Raw genomic sequence first — 26,340 nt, forward strand, 5'->3', positions numbered from 1 at the left:
AAAGGGGATACAAATGAATGACCATTTTCTATCTGTGTATTGAAAATGGTTAGGATAGATATATAGCTACAATCTCTTAATTCAATGAATAGTGGGATTTGTTCTAATAGTGTTTGTACATAGGATATCATGTCCACGTCTTGTACAACAAATAACCACTAGGAAGACAGTATGCAATGTGTCAATTATTGAAACTGTCCTACCAATTTGATTTGAAACTGTCTCATCGCTATTAGTTTCTCAATAAAATTATGGAAAAAAACATTTATGACAATTGACTAATCACTTTCCTTGTCTGCACATCACCAATTGTTCAATAAAATAACTATGTGAGGATATTTCCTCAAACATATTTTACATATGTCATCACTATATCTTAAAAGAAACAAGAAAAAAGTTTCTACTAAAGATTGGCCTCTAATGACTTTAGAGTGTCAGTAGCACTGTAGACCAAATTATAAAGCAATTTAAATGTTATTAATAAATCCAGGGTACTTTACTATACACAATACATTCAAAATGTCTTTGGATTTTTGGGAAGATGCATATATACAGAGAGTTTAATTCTCATTGCTGAAAATCGTATACTACTGAAGCATCTACCCATTCAAAAAGTAATATTCATATTTTATTTCACTATATTTATCATATTTAATTTTATTTTTCTGGTATCTGGGATCGAACTCAGGACCTTGTACTTACCAAGCAGGTGCTTATGCTGCTGAGCTATCTCTCCATGAGTAATATTCATATTAATATATATTTACAAGTAAAAATGCTTACTCTATTATCTAATTTCTACTTTTACATCCTCAAACATTAACATGGATGACAAAGAACTAAACTTCCTAAATTAAGTAGAAATATCAAGAGTCAAACATTTTTTAGATCTATAACTAATGTGATAATAATTAGTTTGGTGGGTACTTATGTTCAAGGAGTTGTGCTAAGAACTTTATCTGAATTTCTTCAGTTAATTATCACCACAGGTCTTATGCAAAGTGGAACTTAGAGGATTTTTTAAATTGCTCTTGAACTATTTCCTCGTAAAAAGTAAGCCAGATGCTCGCATGTGTCACTGAATCCCAGTCTCAATTTTCTAACCAACTTGCTGTGCTTTCCCTAGTCTGCAACAGGTGTTTGAACCACAACAGAGTATAACAGTAAACTGACTAGCAAAATTTATCTGCCTGTTTTGCCTGTGTTTCTCTCAAACTACCAAAATCAATTTAAATATGGCTCATTTCTTATCTCCAAAATTACGTCACTATTTGGTTTTCTTTTTTTAATATTTGGCCTTCTTTTATATTTGTTTGGGGTTTTTATATATATGTATTAAAATTTCCAATATCATTGATGTTGTATAAATTAAAATTTTAGATCATCTTATGAATCAGTAATTTTTAAAATATGCAAATGTGGTATTCTCCTGGATGGCTTTTTCTATATTCCCTTAAATATATAGTTTTTACTTATGTCTGTATCATATTTGATTTGTACAGATAAAAGAGCTGTTCTTTTTAACTGACGGTAGCATGCAGAACCTAAACGGCAGAGGAATCCTCTCCCTGTGGGAAGTTAGGCAGTATAACAACTGTAAAGCAAGAACTGCAAGCAGCGTGAGAGAAAATGCTCCAGCCAAGGGATTTCGGCATTGGAAAAGCAGATTTATGTCAGTGTCTTCCTGAGATCTGTTCCTCTCCTGTTCTATTGCTAGTTCCTTTCCATTTTCAATGGGCCACGGTTTTTCTAAAACCTTAACCTAATTGTTTTCATGGAGCAGAGGTTGCACAAAAGAGAAAGGTGTGACCTTCCAGAAAGGAGAGGTCTAGGCAGAAGAGCTACTGGTAGATAAAAAACCATTTGGAGCAATTGTATATATAAGCTGGTGAAAGCCTATTTCAGAAAAGATGTTCATATTTGGAATTTGAAATTCTAAGGGTTTATGTAAAATGGTACTTTTCAGCATGTTAGTCCAGGCTATTAAGTAAGGCCACAATAAGAGTCAATATGTTCTCTCATGAACTTTTCTCTTCTATCCAGGATACATTGTCTGAAGTTTCTCCTTTAAAGTGCCTAGGAAAAAGCTTATCATGTGTTAATTAACATGACAACTTTAAAGTTCCAGTTTTTCCTCTTTTCTGTTGTTTTGGGATAAAATTGCTGATAGAATAAATACATTTGCCCTTTACAAATTATAATGACTTATTTTCTAGCACTTCTAACTGGTTGTCTAAAACTGTGTTGCAGTATTTGCACAGTTTAATAATCAGAATGTTAGTCCCTCAATAGCCTGGTGAACACTGCTGACACTAATTTCATGGTATTTCTGCATCTAGCAAGGGAAAAGAGTAGACTCAGATAAGGCTGTTCAGTGTCTCCTAGTGGGTGTTTGGTTAACAGCCAGGCAGGATACAAGAATACAATGTTAGGAGCCAGCTGTGTACTGCCTGCTGGCCTCCAGATTACAGATGTTTGGCAAGAGATGAAACCAAACCCCAGTGCTATCCCCTCTATGCAGCCTGAGTGAAGTATCTGAATGGTATTTTAGCCTGATCTCCAATCATGTTCCAAGTTAATTTGGATGGAGTATATGTCTAGCATAATGTGGTCAGGTGGCAGGATTTCAGCACCATAGGACAAATTTCTCTTACTAGATAACGAGTGGCAGGAACACACTGTGGAGCCAGAACTGCCAAGGTTTGCCAGGTATTGAGAGCATGTCTAAATCGGAGGCTCAACTGTTCTAAGAATCCCATTTATTACAGAGTATTCTTTCATTTTTGTGTTTTGGGCTATAAGCCAGCCTTTAAAATTAGAGATCAATAACCAGATAAGTTGATGGCTTTGTTAAATAACCAATTATAGCAGAAATAACCAGATGGAATGAGAAATCTGACTCTTTTAAGAGACATTAAAATATAGGGGAACTGCATTGAATTCAGATCTTAGAAAATCCCTGAGCATGTTTACATAATGAATATACATATATTCAATAATAACAAATATGGCACAAGAAAGAAGAAAAAAAGCCATATTATATCCTCAAAGACTAATACTATAGATAAAAAATGTATGCCATAGATACAGCAATGGCTTTTGCCTCTTGAAATTTAGGATAATATACAATTATCTAGTAAGTAGTTACGGCTAGGATATAGCCAAGATAAAAATTTAACAAGGTATAAATTAGGAAAGGTTGACTAAGTCAAAATATTTGTCAATGCATCTTTGAAGTTTATGTTAGATTTGGGGGGGAAAATGTAAGAGTACAAATTTATGATCTGAAAATCAAGTATCCAGTTTGAAACAACAAAAAAAAGCCTCACACAAAGCCAACATAAATCAAAAACAATTTAAAACTCCATATTTTTCCAATACTAGTGGTAAACAGAACATTACTACATTACAGCCTATTCCAGACCAACCAAGTAACTACTGTTTCAATGAACATTAGTAGCACATATTCAAAACCCAATCAAAGCAAATATCCAAAATCCAAAATCCAAATAAAATATATAGAACAATTCATCATAAGTATCAGCTGCTCAATTAACATTTATTAAATTTAATTGAAAAGAAAATATAGGGCTCTGAATATAGCTCATTGGTAGAGCACTTGTTTAGCATGCATAAGGCACTGAGTTCAACCTCTAACACCAAATAATTAATTAGTTGATTAATGAATTTTAAAAAGTAAATTTAAAACAATCTTGATTTTTAAAAGTTAGCATTCTAACTATAAAGACAAACGCTGAATCAGAAGCAAGTAAAAACAATGGAAAGCTTAGCAAGTGGTTGCCCACAATAAATGGAAACCTGATTCAGATGTGCTGTCCAAACTTCTCCAACATCTTTATGACTCTACTAAAAATTCTAAATATTCACCTAACACTGACTTGGGCATACAGCACAGCCAGAGGATCACCAGAGTGCCATCATCCTGGGTGAGTCCCTCACAGATTGGAAATTACTAATTTCCATGACACACCGTTTGTTAGACAATATCAGTGGGGGAAAAAAATCAAGAACAGCCTTTTATTCTAACTCGTGGAACAGCTTTAAGCACCACAGGAATGCATCCCAAATATGTAGAATTCTAAGCTCAAATTTTGTAAGGAAAGATCACTGAGCACTATTGGTTTTAAAGATCTCAATAAGATGAAAGTTTTGTGATTATCCAAATTCACAAATGAGCAGCTACGACACCCCAAAAGATGCCGCTCCTATTCCTTTCTTACTTTCCTCTTACCCTTGAATATTCAGATATGTGATTTATATTTCTCTGTGGCTGCCAAACACTCCAAACAAATATATTTTTTCTGAGAGATAATACTTCACTCAAATGAAAACAACTGTGTTTTGCAATCACATGTTTGGTTGAGTTCATCTATTAAAAACACTCACTGCTTCAAAATATCAGCTGCTCAGTACAGCATGTGACAGTCTGGCCTACAACATTCTTTCTTCCTTTGAAAGTAAATAAGTAATAATAAGTGAAAACTTTCTAAACACACTTTTACTTATGAAATCTAGGAGAAGTTTGTAAGTTACAATCATTGTCTTTTACTCTTCTCAACTCAAAGTGAAGTACAAGTATTGCTGTAACCAACTATTGGGGAAAACAGGTCTGTATTAGACCAAAAGAAAGAGAAAATGACATTAAAGTTTGTCTACAGCTCACAATTACAATGTTTATAGCAACTCTTTTTAGCAGGTCTTCCTTTCTCACTATAACATAGAAAAATGTCAAAAATGGATTGTGATGGAAAAAGATTATCTGTGCCCACCTATTTTGTTCTTTTGTTTAGTACAAGTTCTAAATAATTATTTAATACTGTCTCAATGAGTCTATAGGCTTTCTACGTGAGGTGCTTTGAAACCATAAGTTAAAATAATAACAAATGTATCATTTATTTCAAAACAAAGACACTAAGTTCCAGCATAATTTTTACTGTGGTACATACATTATTTCATATCACTCATAATTACCCACTCTCTTGTTTTATGAACTAAAATATAAAGTGACTCTGCCAAAAACTATGTCTAATATGTATTTCATTTGATTTCTCTCAAATTCAGGGTAGTAAATAAAATGTTTCCTTAGGCAACAAGAATAGAACAATTTTTTTTTCAATTCTTCTATCAATTGTACAAGCCTATCTACCTAAAAATTTTAAGATAAGGAAATTCTGGGACCAAATCCATCTTTTTAACCCAGCACCCAGAAAAGTATCTTCAACCTACCTCATCAGCACTCAGTCAAATGCTTCTGAGAAAATAGGAACCATTACACTTGGACAAAGTGAGATAGGGCTAATAAAGCATACATACACACAGTTTACATTTCATGGTAACTTTGGTTATAAATTGTAACCAGTTTCTTCTTTCCTATTTTCCCCCTTTTTTTTGTCAACCAATTGACTGTGTTGAAGAACTGCCAGGGCTTTGTAGGTCATCACTTTGTGTAGACTAAAAGTTTAATGCTAACAAATAAAAACATGGCATTTAATTCTATCAGTTAAATACTATCAGTTTATTTTTCTTATAAAGTTGGAATTATTTATTGAAACTGGATTTGATTTCCTTAGACTAAAATCAAATTAAATTTAAAAGAGAATAGTGATCTTTAGTGATATTTCCATGCAAATCCAACAGAATAGTGTATTGCAGTAGATATCAAGATAAAATTATTAAAATTAGGTTGATAAAATGAACAATTCAAAGCAAATTTCTCATTTTTATTTTTGAGTCAACTGCACTGTGAAACAAATGTGGTACCTTAATCAGATCCACATGAAAGATACTTGAAATGTATTTGGATATCACAGAGGCCTCTATTAGCTACTGATTTCTTTTCTTTTTTTTTTAACTTGTTAGGTGGTTTTTTTTTTTTTTTTTTTTTTTTTTTTTTTTTTTTTGGTGGAACCAGGGATTTGAACTCAGACCTTTGAGCTTGCCAGGCAAGCATTTATTCTACTGAGCCATCTCCCCGGTTCAACTACTGATTTCTTTTTTCTACTCAGAATTCCTTTTTTTCTGTGCTCTTCTATGAACAGTGTGCTCTTTCTTTTGGAGAAATCATTTCCCTACTCTGTATGGTCCAGTGAAACTGTCAGTCATGATGACTTCTCCCTTTCTATCTTGCACCTAAACATTGGTCATAGGGCCCCGCACTAAGTTCAAAACATTTATATAATGTTATGGTTTACATCTGGCTATCCCCTCAAAACCTCATGCACTCAAAGGTAAGGCTTTTGAAAGGTGACTGCACCATGGGAGTGGTATAGCTTGCTTACTGTTAGCAGGTGGGGTCTGGTTGGAAGAGGTGAGTCCCTACAGGTACAAAGGGGATGCCTCCTTTCCTGGCTTCTCCCTTGATGCTCCCACCACAGCATGAGTAGCTCTGCTCTGCCATGTTCCTCCACCAAGCCATTCTGCCCTGGAGCCAGCCAACTGTGAGCTAAAACCTCTACAAACTCTGAGCCATAATTAACTTTAAGTTGTAGATGTCAGGCACTGTGTCTCAGAGACAAGAAAGTGACTAAGACAGATTTTGGTACTAGGATTGGGGTTGTTGCTGGGAATGTACCTGACTATATGGTTCGGAAGCCTTTGACAGAGACTGAGAAAAAGGGCAGCAGATTAACCTGGTAGAGGAAATATTAAGGCAGTCATATATTGAGGCTATGGCATAGTTACTGTGGGGATGAGGATGGGAGGCTTTTGGCGGCTCAGTGTTGAGAATCAAGAGTTAACAGCAGGGGAAAAAAAAAAGAGAGAGTCCACAGCAAAGCTAAATGAGTTTTAAATTTAGTTTTTTAAAATTCTCTCTCGGTTGTTTTTTTTTTTTTGGTGGTACCAAGGATTGAACTCAGGACTCTGCACTTGCCAGGCAAGCACTTATTCTACTGAGCTATCTCCCTGGGCCCTTAATTCTCTTTTTTAAGAAAGTTTTTTTTTATTTTAAAAATGCTTTGAGTTTGACCAGAAAGGTAAAGATAGTAACTGCAGAGTAGAGCTGAACATGCATGGAGAAGTCAGGAATTTGGAGGAGCCAGCAACAAGGAACACCTGAGAAAAGGCCCAAGAAGTAAGCAAAACAAGCCCTAGAAAGAAGCCATGAAGGTTACAACCACTGGTAATGCTACCCAGTGCTACCCAAACCACTTGGAATTTCTTTCCATACGTTGCCCTAGGTACTTGACAAGGATGTGAAAGGTGGGAGATTTTAGTCATACTGGTACTTATTCCCCATCCCTCCCTTTCAAAATGGGAATTCTCTCTTATACTACTGTATGGTTAAAGTGTTTAAACTCTTTTGATATTTATAGGGGTTCATAGCTGAAAATTTGCCTTCAGTCTCAGACAAGACTTCAGACATTTTCTTTTCAGCTCTGCTGGATCTGCTATGAATTTGGCAACTCTTACAGTTCTCTTAGAGAGAACTAAACATATTTTGTATAAAGAGATACACATGAGCCTTTGGAAGGCAGGTAGGGGATGTTATGGTTTATGCCTGGACATCTCCCCAAAGCCTCATGAGCTCAGAGATAACTGGACTATGGGAATGGAAGAGCCGAGTTGGTGTTCACAGGTGGAGTCTGGCTGGAAGAGCCAAGCCATGGTGGGCATGACCTGGAAGGTCTATCTCCCTTGCCTGTCTCTCCTGTGACCTTTCTTTTTCCTATCTGCCATGCCGGGAGCTGTTCTCTGTAATGTCCCTCTGCCAGGCCTCATTCCCTATAACCAGACATTAAAACTTCTACAAACTGAGAGCCAAAATAAGCTTCTCTCTTTTTTAAGTTGTAGGTGTCAACTTTTCAGAAAGGTGATTCAGATGCAGTTGCTACAAACATGAGACAACTTAGTCTTATCAAGAGACCTATATACTAACACAAAGAGTCAACAGCATCACTTTACAATAGGCTTACTGTTTGAAACCACCTGTTATGGTTTGTGCATAGATGCCCCCCAAAGCCTCACACAATCATAGAGGTGGGCTTCTAGTGTTTGTGACTGATTCGTGGTCCAATGATGGGATTATTTTATCAGCGTGAGTGCTATACCCACCCTGGGGCAGGCAGCCCGCATACATATATGGAAGCGAAAGAAGCTTGCTCTCCCCCATTTGTTGTTGTTGCTTTTGCTGTCTTCTGCCACCTTGAAGTGTTGCCCCTCTGCCACGTGCCACCCTGCATGGGAGCCAGCTGATTACAGACTGAAACCTCTACAAACCGCAAGCTAAATAAACCTTTCCTTGCTTAACTTTGGGTGTTGGTCAGGTATTTTGTCTTAACAGTGAGACAAAAGTAACCAAGACATCTAAACATAAAATCTTTTGCAAGTCTTATGTCAGCAGCTATTCTAAAGGAGACAGAATCAAGCAAATATTGTCAAATCACAGACACAATTCACTAGGAAAAAAGATCCTGAGAAAAGAGTCTAGAATTACATAGAAAAAAAATTTCTGTCTCTCAGGCAATTTTTCCTCCTCAGGCAACTCAGTGACCTAAGTCAATAACCTTTGTTTCCCTTTATGCTGGTAGTAGATAAATTCTCACCACTTGTTAACAAAAGAATCTTTAGAGGATGCAACAAAATAACTACAAAACAAGTGCATAAAATCAGAAATTGATTTTTAATCCTCACTGTATAACAATATAAAAATATAAATTGTTTTCAAGAGCTTGCATAGCTTTTGTTCACCCATTGATAAGTATCAATCATACAATGACTCCTTACCTTACAGTACATTAGGTTAAAAACAAAGAAGAAAAAAATGGGCTGTGGAATACTCTCCCAGCCCTAATCGCAGGAATATAGACCTTATGTGCTGTGATGACAGACTTCACCATGGTTGGTTCTACAAATTCTTCAGTGAAAGGAGATCAAAATAATCTAATTTTGAGTGACCTTCACATTATAGCCAGTCCTTTTTAACAGGAGTCCTAGAGACTAATTTCCAACTTCAAGTAAGTCTTATCAGTTTTGTTTTCTTTTCTCCCTCTGAATATATCCTTACAGTTGTTCAGGCTTTAGAGTTTTCATCCAACCATGACTGTACAGAGATTTCTACAACTACACAGTCAATATTCATAGCCAAGCTACTAAAATTATTATAGGCAGCTAAGTTAGACAGAAATCAATATATAGTCAAAGAGGGACTGGCACCAAAGAAATCAACAGAAAAAATAAAAGCATCAGAATTGTTGCTGAGGGTGTGTCTGCCAATGGCCAGGCCTCAAGATAAAGATGGAACGATCAGGCTACATGCCTTCCTAAGTGATGGACAGTTACTTGGAAATATAATTGAAATCACCTGGCAAATAAAGTCCAGGTAGACATCAGCTACCGAGGCAGGTTAATAGAACCTCAGGACCTATCCATTCCCCAAACTGCTGTCATTCTTTCCATGTGCTTTGATTCCTTATTGGAGCCATTTTACCTAAGCAGCAATACTTGCAATCCTATAGGTCTATTATAGTTCGACCCACATTGTGACTTTACTGTATAAATTACCCCCACGAAAAATCTCAGTGATGAGCCACTTCTAGGACCTGCTCCCGCCTCTTGGGAGCTGTTCTCGTTCCTCAATAAACCTTTTCTATTCTTAACCTCCAGTGTCCTTTGCAATTCATTCTTTGACTTCAGAGGACACAAATTCCGGATAGCTGACACATAGCAGGTTGGGAGTTATATTTTCCCCTATATTAAAATCAACTGAGCTAAGGTCTTATTAGAATGTGTACTGGGTACCTTCTTTTATGAAAATGATTTTCCTGTAGAGAAAATTAGTTTGCAATGTCTTCTGATTCCATTATGACAGTTTTATATACTTTTTTTGGATTCTTTTCAACCAAAACAACAGACATTACAGATAAAAACAATTTTAGCTCCAAGTGTCAAATGAAGATTATACTTCCAACACTATGAATGAAGTTACTTTTGCATAGTGTGTGTGTGTGTGTGTGCGTGTGTGCGTGTGTGTGTGTGTGTGTGTGTGTGTGTGTGTGTGTGTGTGTGACATTTCCCCTTTAGACAAGTCTAACTGCAGTTTATTTAAATGTCTGGGCTGTGATCATTTCCTTCTTATATATTTTGCTGTAATTCTTTCCCTTAGGAGCTTAGAAATTCTAGCAATGCAGGGGCTAGAGTAATGCAGAGCTTTATAACTGCCTGTTAATTTTTTGGCATAATTCATTCAATTTGCTCAAACTGACCTCAGAAAGGACAGCTCTATAGTTAGAAACTGCATACTCAGGTTTTCCCAATAAAAGTAGAAAGATGAAATTTAATAAACATTAAAAACAACTACTAATCTTTTAAAAAGGAAATCTATGATTAAAACCTATAAAAACAGCTTGAGAAAGCTAATTAATGATTCAGAGAATTCTGAATCAGTTTTGTGTTGTTTTGCTTTTGTATTTTGTGCATCATCTCACTATGCAGCTCAAACTCACAGCAATCCTCCTGTTTTCAGCCTCCCCAGCACTGGGATTCCAGGGGGGCACCACCACGCCCAGACTCGGTCACTGGCTCACTGCACCCGGGGTGGCCTGGTGCAGCATGTGGTGCCAGAGACCGAACCCTGGATTCTGCATTTGCCTAAGTAGGTGCTTAGTCTGCTGAGCTATCTCGTAAATCAGATCTTTTTGTAAGAAAAGAAAAAAAAAAACTCCCAAGGAACAGCCCACAGAAATGTTTCTCTTCCTTTCCAGCATAACCATAAAAATAGGAAATTCCCAAACAGAATAAGGCTCCACTAAAAATACAGCCTACTATGTTTACAGAAGGGTCAAATTATCTTCCCTTCTGCATTATCTCTTTTCTTAAATTTTAAAACTTAAATCACCAAAATAAAATAAAATAAAACTAAATTAAATTTAAATCACATTGGTATTTACCTTTAATCCAGTATGAAATTATATACTATTTTTACATTATAATATTTCTTTAAAAGCTTCATGTAGAAAAACACGTGAACTCCTAAAATAACTGAATCTTTGTTACCTTCTGCATTTATATTTGGTTTGTCCACCAGATGTACTGATACGTGGCTAAATCAAATTATGGGCTTTCTCTAAAAAGTTCCTACGGGCTACTTAAAACAAAATCAATAAATTTCAGTCTGTGTTTCTGAAAATATAATCACTGAAGAAAAAGTTAAAATGCCAGAACCAACTGTTAGAAAAAACTGAAATTTTTTTTCCTTTTACAAATACCTGAAGATTAAAGGGAAAGCTTTTGCTTACAGAATATATATTTTTCACTTCCATTTTAGAATGATGTTTACCAAAATATCATAAATACTTAATAGCAACTGCTCCGAGTGCTTTCAGCACAAGGCAGTAAAATGAAACATAAAGCCAGAGCTCTGCTGCGCACTTCATCTCCCGGCTTCCGGTTGCTGCTGAGGAGAGCCTCGATTCTAATGATCGCCAGAGATGGCTCCACTGAATCCCAAACAGAAATATTATGTGCTCCAGGAAAACTATTAATCATTTAAATGGAAAGAACAACAACAGTCAGACACTCTCAGCCACTGCTTCAAGGGCCTGACTGACGGCTAAGAAATACCAGAGTTGGAAGAGGAAGTAATCATATATTCCGATCCAAATTTTTATTTCACACTTGTCCTATCAAGCCTATAAAAACTCTCAGGTTATCAAGACAGTTAACTTCACACTCAAAGGGTAGGAGTGTCTCAGACTGTTTATGAAAACCTTAAATTTCAAATCATGAGCTCAGGCTCACAGAACCCAACGCTGAAGTGTCCGTATCAAATCTCATTCGCAAATAAAATTCAGGTCGTTAGAAAAGATATGGTCTCTGACAAAACTAAACAAAAAAAGGGGATACAAATGAAGGATCATTTTGTATTTGTATATGCAAAATAGTTGGGGTGCATATACAGCTACTTTCTCTTAATTCAATGAGAAGAAAGATTTGTACTAGTGGTGTTTGGACAGGATGTCATGTCTGCATCTTGTACTATGAATAACCACTAGGAAGACAATGATACGCAGTGTGTTGATTGTTGAAACTGCCCTACTAATAGGTTTTGAAACTCTCTCATTGCTGTTTCTCAATAAAATTAACTTCAAAAAAAATCATATGCAAGATAACTAGGATAGTTATACTCTCTTAACTAATTTATCTTAGTTCATTGAAAAGAAAGGTTTGTGCTCATTCTGTTTCAACAATCTTTTCATGCCTATATCCTGTACTCTGAGTAACTACTTTGAAGATAGCAATGTGCAATGTAGTAACCATTGTTGCTCTCCTATTATCTTGTTATGAAATTTTGTATTTTTTGTCTTTAAAATAAAACTTTATAATGTGAAAAAAAAAAAAGAAAGAAAGAAAAGAAAAGACATGGTGTCTGCCACAGCAAACCAACCTCTTTCTCCTTTGGTTTCATTGAGATAATGGCCACCTGTGTCACATACTACCATAACTTCTTTTAGGTTAAAATGCATGTAACATTAGCAGCTTTTCCTCTCCACAGAGATATACTCACAGAATTGATTATTCCTCTGAGAGCCTGAAATCCACCCTTGACAGGAAAAACTTGTTCCTTGGAATCAGCAATTCTTTCAAGCTTCAGGAAATGGAGCAAAATTTATTTGGTGATTGAGTCACAGTACTTTATAAACATATTTAAATTTACACACAAAATCATTGTTTTAGTTATATCCATCTAAAATAATGACTCCTCAGGGTTAATTCTCCAGGATGACCTGTGTCAGATCCAGGAGCTAAAGGATATAATGGTAGCATTATTTTAAGTGTGTGTTCAAGAAATACCTGAGGTCAGTCAGGGCGCCTATACATCGGCATCTAGTTGCAAGTTCAGAAGGGCACAGGTCCCAAAAAGCTATTAATGAGATTCAGCTAAGCTATACTCAAGCAAAATTTTAAATGTACAATGATTTTGTGAGGGAGAAGAAATGCAACTCTCAAACTCGGTGAGAACACAAGCAGTTCTGTACAGAAAACCTTTAGAGGTTTGCAAATGGGTCCCTCAAGTCCTATACAACTAAGAATCAAACTTTAAGTCAATAAGAATTCTAAATAAGAACAGTCATAATACTCTTATCAGCTAAGTTAAAGGACTATCATATCATTTTAATATAAATGTTTATCTTATGTGAATTCCCTAGGCTAAATCAATGTTCAAGGAATTAGTGTTTTGTTTTAGCAAGATTCTGATATTGTTAATAGGGTACTCAAGAAATAAACAATTTTGATAGAAAATCTTTATAAGAAGTCATTAATGGAAAGAATTTGTTAAACAACCCTTAAGACAATTATATGAGCTATAGTTTACAGATCTATTGTAACTCACCTGAGCTTGTTCAAAATCAAGGACACCAACACAGTAAACATTAGCCCCAAGTGACCTGGATAACTTTGCCTACAGAGAAACAGAGAACAATACAAAGAAAGAGAAGGAGAAGGAGAGAGGGAGGGAACGACAGAGAAAGGAACAGAGAAGCAGAGGGAAGGGGAGGGGAGGAGAGAGGAGACAAGAGGAGAGGATTATTCAAATATCATGCTACATAGGCTGAGATGTACAGCAAAGCATACTAGTGGAATATAAAGACGTTTCCATACAACACTCACCTCTTTCTCTGCATATGATGGCACCAGACCGTCCAACTTACCATCTGTCAGAGCAATTATGATACTGGAGGTTTTTGAGCCTCCTGCTTTCTGAATTTGATCATTCGCCTAAAAAAATGAAGAATAATTATCCAACTTACAATTTAATTTTAACTTTTAACCAGCATGCTGCATCAAACTGAATTTTCAGTCTGACAAAACGAAAATATTACTGACTCTTAGAAAAAGGTATTTTTGGCTAGCCATTTTGTTTGAAGTGTGTATGTATTCAGATAATAAAGTAGTTGTTAATAGGTTTAAATGGTATGAAGTTATGGTTGAGTAATACAAATATAATGACAGGGAAAGATGGGAAATTTAAGTGACAACATTCACCCAAAGATTTCTTATCACCACAGTGAATAATGTTTTCTATTAGTCTCATCCCCAGAATAACAAAAAGCATTTAAAAATTTGTAAAAATAAAAATTTAATGGGATTTGAGCATTGTTAAAGAATTATATTTCATTAAAAATTACAAAGCATCTTCTTCTACACTTAAAAATGTAAAACAACTTACGAGCTTTATTCCTTCATGGATATATGTATCTCCTGCTGGAATAACACTCTTTAGATCATCCAGACCTTTCTGGATTTTGCCTCTGAAAAATAACATATTACAATATTAAACATAAGGAAAATGAAAGACCATAATAAATACTTGTCAGAGAACATGAAAATATTGCAATTATAGCTCCTTCAGTAAAAAATAGAGAATAGGGTATGGGCCTGGAAAGTAGGAAGTCTCACCTAGTTTGTCATTTAATAATTATCAAATAATCCTGTATTCTATCAGAAAGTAACAATACTAAAAATGTCTTAAAATCTAAGTAGATTTCAGGAACTTTGAGCTGAGAAAAAAATCTTTAATGATATTTGTATGATTAGATGTTAAGGAGTGAAACATTTTCTCCTGTCCACAAAAATGCAAGAATTGAGTAGCTCAGTATTAAACTATTATTCAAATACTCACCCACCTCCCTAAAAGTGAGAAAGTTTATTATATACAAATTCTGAAAGCAATTATTTAAACTGACTTAGGGAAATGTGCCTGAGTATGCTACAACACATAAAAAAAGTAAAAATATAATGTGTAAGAGTGTGTTTTAAGTATTGGGAATAAATGAACCATTTGCTATGGTCTCCTATGTGTTTTAAAAGTAACTTCTTAATTATGCTTTAGTATCACAATGAAAGTTTGTATCTGGTTCTCCATCTCAAAAAGTTTCTAGAAGACACAAAACAACCTCCAAGTTACAAGCTTGACCTTTCTCCACAATTCAATCATTATTAATCCTTCAATTTCCCTTTCAAAATATAGTTTAAAAATTTACCTGCTTTAAACCATTTTCTTTTGGCAGAACCGGGGCTTGAACTCAGTCCCTTGCGCTTACCAGAGAGGTGCTTATTCTACTGAGCCATCTACCTGGCCCCTTAAACCATTTTTTGAATTTATTACATTCCCTTTTCTCTTCTTTATTTTTTATTCTATGAAAAATAATGCACAATTTCATAGCAAAATGACACAAGAATGACATCATTTAATATACTGAGTAACAGTATCTTCAAAGTAGTTGCGTAGAGTACAAAACATAATCCAAAAAGATTTTGAAATAAAAGAAAAAGATAATAATGCAAAACTTTAATTTCAACAAAATCTGAGATAAAATAGTAATATAAATGAAACAAATTAGCATATATACTAAATAATTTTGAAATCAATAATTACATCCAAATAAGATGTAATTTGGAAAAATATAGTACCTGAACTTCTCCCTAATTCCTATTTATCTCCCTTCTATTTTGCTTTTTATTTATACATATGATGTATTCTAACTATATGTAGTTTTAATTTCTACTATGATTTAACAAACTTATTTTATGTTTTTACCTCTTAACTAAAATGGAAGGTTATAATGAGCTATTATAACCAAGTCTCTTATGTATGATACAGGCCCTTGCTCTACGTTTACTATAATTTATTCTTCAAAATAAATGCTCAATTAAATTTTTAATCGACAATAGAAAACACCATAATTACACAGGTGATGGAGTATATTATATAACTTATAAACTTGTTTTATCTAAATATTTTATGCTTGATATCTATGGAAACAACTTGAAACTGATTTTGTCTTACCCTGGACACCCTGTAGACCCTTTCCTAAAATACAAAAAAGAAAGAAAGAAAGAAAGAAAGAAAGAAAGAAAGAAAGAAAGAAAGAAAGAAAGCAAGCTTAGAAATCAATGTAACAAAGGAAAGAAAAGATCTATACATTAAAAATTACAGTACTTTGAAAAAGGAAATCAAAGAGGATTTCAGAAATGGATAGCTATTCTTTGCTCCTGGATAGGAAAAATCAACATTGTGAAAAATTACCATTTCCCCAAAACTTTTACACAGTTTGCAATCCCTATCAAAATACCATTGGCATACCTCATAAATCTATCAAGAACACCAGGAAAGTTCATCTGGAACAAGAGGAGACCTAGAATAGCAAAAGCAATCCTTGGCAACAAATGCAAGTCAGGGGGCATCACAGTCCCTGACTTGAAACTATACTACAAAGCTACTGTGATAAAATCAACAAGTTAATGGAAAAAAAAATAAGAATCAGTGGAATAGATTAGAAGATGTAGAAACAACTACAAACACACTCAACCAACTTTTTGTGACAGAAGTTTCAAACATGTTCACTGGAAGAAAGATATCCTCTTTAATAAATTGCAATGTGGCTGGAAAAACTAGCTTTCCACATGCTGAAGACTAAAACTAGGCCCATGTCTATCACCATGCACTAAACTACATCAAGATGGATCCAAGATTTAAATATTAAAACAGAAACACTAAATCTACTGGATAAGAAAATAGGTGGAAATCTTGAAAACATAGGGATAGGCAGAGATTTCATGATGCGGTATTTTTATACAAATTGCACAAGAAGTACTTCAAAGAATCAACACTTATTAAAAAGTTTTTGTACATCAAAAGAAATCAACAAAGTGAAAACAAATCCACAGATTGGAAAAATATTTTAGCCAACTGTCCCTCAGACAAAGGACTTCTATCTAGAACATATGAAGAACTGTAAAAACTGAGGACCCCAAAATTCAAAGACCCAATGCAAAAATGGGCATCTGAGTTGAACACACACTTCTCCAATGAAAAAATACAAATAACAAATAAATACATGAAAAAGTGTTCAGCATCATTAGTCATTTGAGAGACACAAATTAAAACAACACTGAGATTACACTCCAGGAATAATGGCTATCATGAAGAAGGCAACCAATAACAAATACTGGCAGTACTATGGGGCAAAGGAACCCTTGTCCACTGTTTGTAGGAGTGTGGGCTGGCACAACCACTATGTAAATCAGTGTAGAAACTCCTTAAAAAGTAGGATTTGAGGTTCCATTTGACCCCTTTTCCCCTTGTGGGTATTTTCCCAGAAGAATTAGCAGCATTCCATAATGATATATGTACACCCATGTGTAATAGCACAATATATAATAGCAAAATTTGGAAACAACTCACATGCCCATCAACAGAGGAATGGAAAAAAAAAGGTGTGGTATTTTTAATAAATAGAGTACTACTCAGCTATAGGTAAATGAATATAACTAGAGACCATACTCATGAGTGAAATAAATCCCATGTGTAAAGGAAAAAATTACTCAAAAGGGAAAAAAAAAACCAAGGATGGGGGAAATAGAAAGGAAGGAAAGCGAAAGAAAAAATATATTTATATACACATATACAAGATAGCTAGGATAATTCTACTACTAATTTTTATTGGTTTATTGAAAGCAATAATTTGCGCTTATGTTGTTCAATCAATTTTGTATATCTTATAAGAAGCTACTTTGAAGATAACATTATGCAATATAATAACCATTGTTAGTTTACTATTATCTTATTTGAGATTCTGTATCATTATTTTTATTGGTTTTTTTCTCTTTAATTTTTTTTTTTAAATACAAGCTAAGGGCCAGGGACATAGCTCAGTAAGACAAGTGCTTGCCTGGCAAGCCTAGGGTCCTGAGTTCAATCCCTGGTGCCGCAAAAAAATAAATAAATAAATACAAGCTTAGGCAAACATAGTTTGCATGGTTAAAACAGCCTTCTCCACAAAGTTCAGAGCAGTGCCTCACATGCTGTTAGGATGGGACAGTACCCACAGAGGATTCGGAGGGGAAGAACCTTGCCAAAGGTTAGACTGAGTCTGGGAAAAGCCGAACTCTGCTCCTTTACTCCAATGGAAGAGACAGAGCACTTCCTGTTTTCCATCCACACTCACACCAGCCACCACCAGAGTCCAACAGAATCCATTATTACTTTTGCAGCTGCACAGTCACAGGCCAGTGTTTCTCACCCATAGCCGGTAGCATCAGCATGTGGATGCCCAGTAGCAGTCCAACACAGCCCTGCACTGGACTCCTCCCTGGGTCACTACTCAAGCCACCAGCCCATTCTCTGTTAATAAGTGACACTGGATAATGGAACTCAAAACAAGATAGGGTGGATCTTAGGCCTTCAAAGGATCCTAAGCAACTGAAAATAAATTCTAAGCCTCTCAATTAATAAACAGAAAGACAAGGTGGGGGAAGGGAAAGGGGAGGGAGAAAAGATGACAAGAAAGGGTTGTTATAGAAACAAACCCAAACCCAACGTCATCGTAGAGGATCAGCTTCACAGAGTTCCACTTTAGCACTATATCTTCAACTACCAGAGGTAGTAATATTGAAACCACTTCACTATTTGTTGTGAAGCAGTTGGCAAGGGTGCTGTCACGCAACATCCTCTGCAAGGTTCGCAGTAGAAGTATCTTTGTCATCTCTTGGTATTGCTTTATACTTCCTCTTTTTGCTGTTTACAATAAAGTGCACTTTTCTTGTCCTGACTACGGGAAGCCCACAGTAAATTACTTTCTGGGTCACAAAATTCTGTTGGGTTCTAATACTCATCAAATGGGTTCCTGCTCTTTCCCAGGATCCTAACTTTTTCTTTACTTTTTATTAATTTTCTGCAACATTATTATGTTCTATGCAACTTCACAGAAGTTTTTGGAAAGAGACAAGATTAAACAAATGAAATATTTTGTTAAAACTCTGTTTTTTAAATGAAAAAGTAAATGACCAAACTCTGTAATCAACTGGAAAAAGAAAAGACCAGCAAAGAAGGAAGGAAAAGAGGAGAGAGGGAGCAATCACACACTGACACAATTTTTGTAATCTGTGAAACATTCAACTGTTAGTATCTCTCAAATTTCTCTTTTGAGAAGGTAAAGAAAAGAGAGAGAGAGTGGAAAGAAAGTCTCCCCAGAAAATTCTGATTTCATACAAGATTAAGGACCCCTGATCAAAGCTAATATAAAAAAAGTTTCCCATGTTGTTGGAATGTCTTTTCCCTTACCTGTTTTGCCTTTCAGTCTATTCAAGGGATCTGGGGAAAATTTAATAATTTCTTAAACTATAAACACAATTTCTGAGAAGGCATTGATGGAGGTGAGCATAGTTTGATAGAACACAGATTAGTTCCAAGACAAACCCTCTTTCTGCATCTATAAGAATACCTCCCTCTGGGCCACTGAAGATGAACAACACATGGTAAGCACTAAATTGTAGTCACCTCTCGCCATTGCGGATCTTAGCCATTCCTCTGTTAGCATGACACTGTTCATCCAGCTTACTTTCTTCCTGATTCCAAGCAGAGCTGGTACAGCAAATGAGCGTCAACTTTTTATGTAGAGATCAAAGGAGGTGGGAAAGGAAAGAAGAAGAGGAAAAGAAAGCATTACATTAAAATTCTGGCAAAGGAGAGAGAACTTGGAAAGTAGTTAGAAGCAGCCCTCCATAGCGCCAGGTAGCACATCGGCAGCTTCAGCCAACTGCAAGTTGAAATATGAAAAGAATACATGCAGCTTTATGGAACATGTGCATACTTTTTGTCATTACACCTTAAATAATGGTATAACAACACTCACATGCACTTATATGGTATTAGTATTGTAAGTACTCTAGAGATGGTTTGAACTGCAAACTTATACTTTAAAGTACATAGGATGACACACATAGATTTATGGAAATACTGTGCTGCTTATGTCAGGAATTTGCACACACACAGATTTTGTATAGCTTCAGGTGGTTCTATAGCAGATACTGAGGGACAACTGCACATGGAAAACCAGACAATGAAGTAGGAAGACTCAGGGATTAAAGCAAATTAGAGTTGAGCTGGAAGTCTCTTCTGCAAATATTGCACTGCATAACCAGAATAATCTACTTAATTTCCCTGAGCTCAGTTCCTGTAGCCCTGAAAGGCAAATAACAATGCCTGCCTCAAAAAATGAATTCAATAGCTCTTTATTAAATATTCACTATGATATTTACAACATTATGTCCTTTGGTATATTTGAGCATTCCGAAGGTTGTGAGTGTCTGCACAAGGGGCAGCATGCCATCTTCCTTTTTATTTCTCCTTTAGGCTGCTGTGCTGCTCTTCTAAAAAACTGATAGATGGAGGCAGACTGGATTTAAGAAGACAGGACAGCACAGTGGTAGGTCCCAGGCCCTGTGGCCAAACTGTTTGGCCTCGAAGTCCACTTCCTCCACTTCTCAGACATGTCACCCTGCCAGGTCCTTTAACATTTGCATTCTTCAACTGCCTCATATGCCAGGAAAGAAAATATGAACACCAAGTCCACATGTCATCATGGAAACCAATTGAGTGCCCTTACAGAAAGTGTTAGGTACAAAATGAATATTAATAGGTATTATTTTTTGTCAAATGGTCCATTGTAGAAAGGCTGAGGACATCTCTTACGTGATCCTCAATTCTTTCATTTTTCTATTCTGCCTTGAACAACAAACACAGCATATAGGACAGAGGACCTGAACTGTGTTTTGTTGCAAAGGTCATTAGTCTTCTGACTTTGAGCAAATTATGTAGTCTCCCTGATCCTTCATTCTCCTCATATGCAAAACTGGGATAATGATAGGACTTGTATAGTAAAGTCATTATAAAAATTTAAGGACATATTACAAGACTGCCTTTCACATAAGCATGCAACAATCATTGCTGTTGGTGTCTAGGCACTGCAATCTTGCTTCTTATTCCACTAAAAAAAGAACTTAATTATGAATTATCTATCAGTTTAGTCAGTTTGCACATCTTATTTGAAAATTATCTATTTATTATTCCTTCAGAAAATTCATAAGATTTTAAAACTTCAGGTCAAACTACAGAGCATAGTACAGCTCTACAACAAATAGTCTAATATAAATAATTTCAAAATATGTCTCTTTATACTACAAATTTTAAATTATCTAAGGAAACCATCATCATCTCTGGTAAAACTTTCTGTGTTTATCTGGTGCTAGTTAAGTATTTCTACACTTTTTTAATTCACAAATCCTTGAAAGTTGTTTAACAAAGCATTTAGATAGAGAAAAGGAAAGCCCAGGTAGGAGAAAGGAAATGTACTGATCTATTCTAATCTTACTCAAGCAAAAACAGTGGTAGCCTTAAAATAAAAGTAAAGAAGAGTGTATTATCATTATTAAAATTATTAAGAAATGGATATTATTTTCTATAAAAGAAACAGGAGGAAGAAATTAGTAAATAAAACACATCTGTCACTCAAACTTTGTTGAGATGAGGTACTTGATTGAAAGAGAAATTCTCAAATTTATTTTAAATTTTGGATTACCTGTCTTTACTCTAATCTGATCTATTTAATTCATAAAGAGATTTCCTTTTAGTCTTATTAATACTTTTCACATAACTATGGTAGATAATTTACAGGTACAATTTCTATAAATTCTTTCCTACTATAATGTGTCTATTCTCCTACCATCTCTTGGCTTTGAATCTGGCTTAGTCCCCATTACTGGTTGGCACTAGAAGAGGAGAGGATAGAAGTAATGTTTTTGAACTTTTGACTCCAAACCTCAAGAGCACAGGAGACTCTACTTCTCAGATCCCAGGCACCATGTTAGCAGGAGATGTGTGAGTCACCCGTGCAGGTCACAAGGAAGAGCTCAATGTGCCCCCTGTAACAGACCTCACAGAGTTCCTGAAACCAACAGCCATCCTCTGAGACTGAGCACTAGGTAATAGCACATGGGGCATGGAAACCTGCTGGCTGAGCCCTGTCTGCCACAAAATTGTGAGAGAAAATAAAATTATTGCTGTCTAAGCCACTTAAGTGTGGGGTTGCTTTTGGATGCTTCACTGAGTAATAAAAACAAAAGTGGGAAGCTGAAGTATCAGGTGTCAGCACTACCTGCATTCCCAACCTGAAGCCCAGCCTCTAGTTGTAAGGAATATGCCTTTGTGGCTCCTTGGTCCACCCTCTATGCTTTGACTCTCTTCTCTGAGTCAACTTTCCTGGCACAGAATAGTTCACATCTTTTAACTACTGGCTGACTGCAGGAAGTTGAGGGCCAAGAAGTTTCCTTAATTTGGAAAGTTCTCCAAGGTGGTGGTCCTCAGTCTAGAAAACATCTACTCACAAAGTGCTCTGCAGCTTCAATAACTTTTCTGTAACTCAGCGTTCTTTCCTAGCACTCAGCGCAACACTTACCAGGTCTCCCACCTGCTGCACTTCACGTGCTCTTACTCCATATCCCATTACTTTAATGAGACATTAACCCTGATTCTTACATTTTACCACATCTGCCTGCCACGTCTGTCTCCCAGGAATAAGTAACACTGACTTAATAGTAATTTTCTAAAACAAACTCATAAAGCAATTGTGAGACTTCACTGAAAGTAACTATTAACATATCCATCACTAAAATCTGAGCTATGGTCATGCCCAGGCCTCTGGGGTTTGGCACAAGAATACTTTTGTGGCTGAAGAATACTTTTTTAAATAGGATGAATTCCCTAATTGATTTTTCTCCCTAACCCAACTATAGCCACTGTCACTGGTTTCGAAAACTAGAGTAAATGTAGAGCAAGACCATGAATTATGACAAATTCTGATTAATGTGAAAACTGCAGGTGAGTAAGCAGGAACTCTGAATCATTAAGCACAATGACTCAGGGTGGGAATCCTTGCTTCAACCGTTGAGCTGTACTGCTGTAAGTTCTGCTGGCTTCTTTAAGCCTCTGTTAGCACACTGGCACACTCTGATTGAAACTATGAGATGGCATGTACTGAAAACCTCCTCGGTCTCCTTCCTACCTAATCATCAATACAGCATAAAAAGAAACAGAATAAAAGAACTGGAAAAATTACAAATATGAACTTTTGAAAAGGAGGAAATTAAACACAGGTGACAGAAACCAAGAAAGTCACAGATGTCTGCAGTTCGTGCTGCATGGCCTCTTCACACATTGTGTGCATTCAGCACCTTCACCCTGGCAACCTGGGGAGAGTGATCAGCTCCTTTTACTCAAACCAGGAACCGGCTCAGGGATTAAGTAACTTACACAAGTTCACACAGATAGTATGCAGCCCCTATGTCCATTTGACTCAAGGTCCAGTGCTGTTCTGTGGATTCGAACGCAAAGCCTTTCAGGACTCCTGAAGTGACAGCCTCACATGCTGCGTTCCTTAATCCTTTTTCTTTTCAACACTTGTGCTCTACTCTTTTGCCAACCTAGCAGTCTGTGGCTATAGAATAGGTCAAAAATACTTCTTTTCAATTTAAGAATTTGTTTAAGGTCTTTACAAACTCTTACTTAAGTAAAATAAAACAACATACATACAAACTAGGAGACTAGGAATTAAACTACATTGGTAGCATCCTTGTGGGAGACCCAGTGTTCAACCTCTAGCATCACTGGGGAAAAAAAGAAAAAAAAACCCAAGCCTTAAACTATGAAAGCTCTGCCCATATTGAATCTCATGCCTATGACAACATCACCGTTAGCAGCTTACTGTTTGTCTTTCAGCCTTCTTTGTAAGCATTCTTGATCATAAACACAAACACCATATAAACAACTAAGGATTTTGTTTTGTTTGTATTTTACAAAAACAAAATCACACTGTGTCCTGCTACTTGCTTTTTCTTACTAAATATATTGTATATACTTTTATGTCAGCACACATAAATTTTCCAGTTTTTGAATGACTACACAGTATCCCTTTCTATGCAGAGATTCTAATTTTATTGTGGTATCATCAACTGGTAAGCATCTAAATGACTATAGTTTTTCACTATTCTGAGCAGTGCTGCAGTGTCTACTTCTGTTAATATGCCCTGTTCTGGCAAGCTGATGCTAGTATTTCAATAGGACATACTCCTGAGTAAAACTTTCCAGATTTTTATAGACATTCACAAATTTTCTTCTACAAGGATACGTCAATTTATAAGATAACAACAGTGTATAAAAGACTATTTTCCCACAAGTAATTTTAAGGCATTAGAAAAAAATATCTTTCAAATGAACACAAATATATATATATATAGCTTAAATTTCCTGAGACTGGGCATGGTGGTGTGTGCCTATAATCCCCACACTTGGGAGGCTGAAAACAAGAGGATCACTATTAGTCTGATCTACATAGTAAGACCCTGTAGAATCTGCACTAAATACATAAAAAATGAAATAATAAATAAATAATAAATAAATTTCTTCCCTGTAATTTCCTGAAAGTTCACTTAAGAACTATTGTTCCTAAATAGAGTCTGGGTCTGGGTTTAGCAATTATAATATTTTCTAATTCATAGGCAAGTACATATACTGGAAAGGAAAGTAGAAATGTTTACAACTGACACAAAAGGGTAGGAGTGAGAAAAACAACAAATACAAGTCACCATTTACCATGTGGCTTAATTACAAACATAGACTCTGTGATCACAATAATGCAAATTCTAGAGCTGGAAGAACTCAATCATTCATTCAGCAGGTATCTACTGAGCTTTTACCATGCACCCAGCTCTCTTTTAGGTGTTGGGCTATGTCAGTATTTACTCTAGGGCCATGGAGAAACAAATAAATTGATTAATTAACAGATCAATTTCAAAAAGTGATAACAAAATAGAGTTGTGTGAGAAATATGGGAGAAGAAGAGTGGTTTGCTTCACATTTGGAAGCCAGGAAAAGCTTTTAAGAAGAGGTGACATGTGAGATGAGCTATAGCCGGAATGTGCTAGCCAGGGGAAGACAAGGACAGAGGAACAGCAATAATCCTAATGTGCAAGCACTTTGGTCCATTCAGGGCATGAGAAAAAGGCCAGTGGGAATGAAATGTAGGATGCCATGTTGGAGGAAAAGATGAAACAGGGTGGTCAGGTGGTCTTGAGACCAGTAGGACCTACTCCTTTCCTTTCCAATCCATTGGATTGTTTGAAGCACTGAGTGTTATGTTCTGATTTAAACTTTAAAAGACCATTCTTACTAATCTACTGCTTGCCACTTGTGAGCTATGTGTCCTTTGACAAGCTACATTACTTTGCTCAGCTTCAGTTTCCCCATCTTGTAAAGTGGAGATAATATTATCTATTACCTGGAGTTGACAAGAGGATTAAATGAGGCTATGAATAGAAAGTGCTCTACACGCTGCCTGGCGCACTTGTCCAGCAAAAGTTCAACTAAGTCACTGAAGCATTAAAATAAACTTAGACAGAACTGAGCATAATTCCCCAGTCCCATGTATACAACATAATAACTAAAAGTATCCATGAATTGGCTCTTATTCCATTCCTTCTAATACTGAGAGACTGGATACTTCTACATTGACTCAACATGAGGCATTTTTCTGTCCTCTGACCTATAATGTATTATGAGCTCCTTACATATGTGATCATATCCCTTAGCTCACATGTATCCTATTACTCCTTTTGTGTTATTGTAGGTAGGTACATAGACGCATAGGCTAACAGAGAGATGGAAAACCAAACTCTTGAGGGGATGAGAAGAGGACAAAGTGCTTCAAAGTGAAGCATTTAACAGCATGGCTTTTTAAAATAATGAACCTGTAAAATGTATGACAAAAAGTTCTTTCCATGTTTAATATATCAACTGAGTCTTTACATAATGTCAGGCATCGTGCTGAAAACTTAAAATATGTGTTCCTACTTGAGTACTCCCTGCCTCCCAGTCTTGTTTGCTCTGTACAGAAACCCTTCAGCAACACAGTGTGAGCCATGAAAGAACTATTTCTCAAAATTACTACTTCTGAAGATACTTCTCAAGAATATAAGTAATATGAGCCAAAATTGTGAAACCTCCTGTACTTTTCCTTGGTTCAACTTTTGCTTTTCAAATCACGTACTTAGATCTATTTAGAAGATATCAGAATATCAGGACAGTTTGTATGCAGGATTCCAACATTTAGGATTTGAAACAAAGATCCACTAGAGTTGTCAAAATATTTGTACAGTGGCATGGCTTCTAAATATATAATTTGTGGGCCAGCCAAATAGTTCAGCGAATTAAAGCACCTACAAGCATGCACAGGGACCAGGGTTCAATCCCTGGGCCTGCCGTGCCGTTCCCGCCCCCAGGTCATGCTGAGATGGCAATTGAGACTGGGATAGTGGCATGCGCCTATAATCCCAACTCTTGGGAGGCTGTAAACAAGTGGATCACTATGAGTCGTCTAGTAGCAAGGCCCTGAACACCCTGTAGGCCCTTCCCTAAAGTACAAAAAAAATATGTAGTTTTATTTCTAGACACTTAAAATTGTGTGATAAAAGAAAATTGATTTTATA

The 26,340-nt window shown here is 36.0% G+C and overlaps 1 protein-coding gene across 3 annotated transcripts in view; it reads right to left on the reverse strand.

Annotated features, from left to right (window-relative positions):
- The window catches only part of Antxr2 (anthrax toxin receptor 2), a 149,804-nt gene that overhangs the window by 117,006 nt on the left and 6,458 nt on the right, over positions 1-26,340 (reverse strand). For 2 of the 3 annotated variants that reach the window (XM_023703292.1, XM_012517357.2), the window contains exons 4-7: positions 14,189-14,270; positions 13,630-13,737; positions 13,352-13,420; positions 12,524-12,604 (exon numbers count right to left, since the gene is read on the reverse strand). In XM_023703292.1, the coding sequence (XP_023559060.1) occupies positions 12,524-12,604; positions 13,352-13,420; positions 13,630-13,737; positions 14,189-14,270 (340 nt within the window). Of the gene's footprint in view, positions 1-12,523; positions 12,605-13,351; positions 13,421-13,629; positions 13,738-14,188; positions 14,271-19,300; positions 19,408-26,340 lie in introns of all 3 variants that reach the window. The other variant, XM_023703293.1, reaches the window with a different exon arrangement.

Source organism: Octodon degus, unplaced genomic scaffold, assembly GCF_000260255.1.
Source record: "Octodon degus isolate 3935 unplaced genomic scaffold, OctDeg1.0 scaffold00168, whole genome shotgun sequence".
NCBI classification, from domain to species: domain Eukaryota; kingdom Metazoa; phylum Chordata; class Mammalia; order Rodentia; family Octodontidae; genus Octodon; species Octodon degus.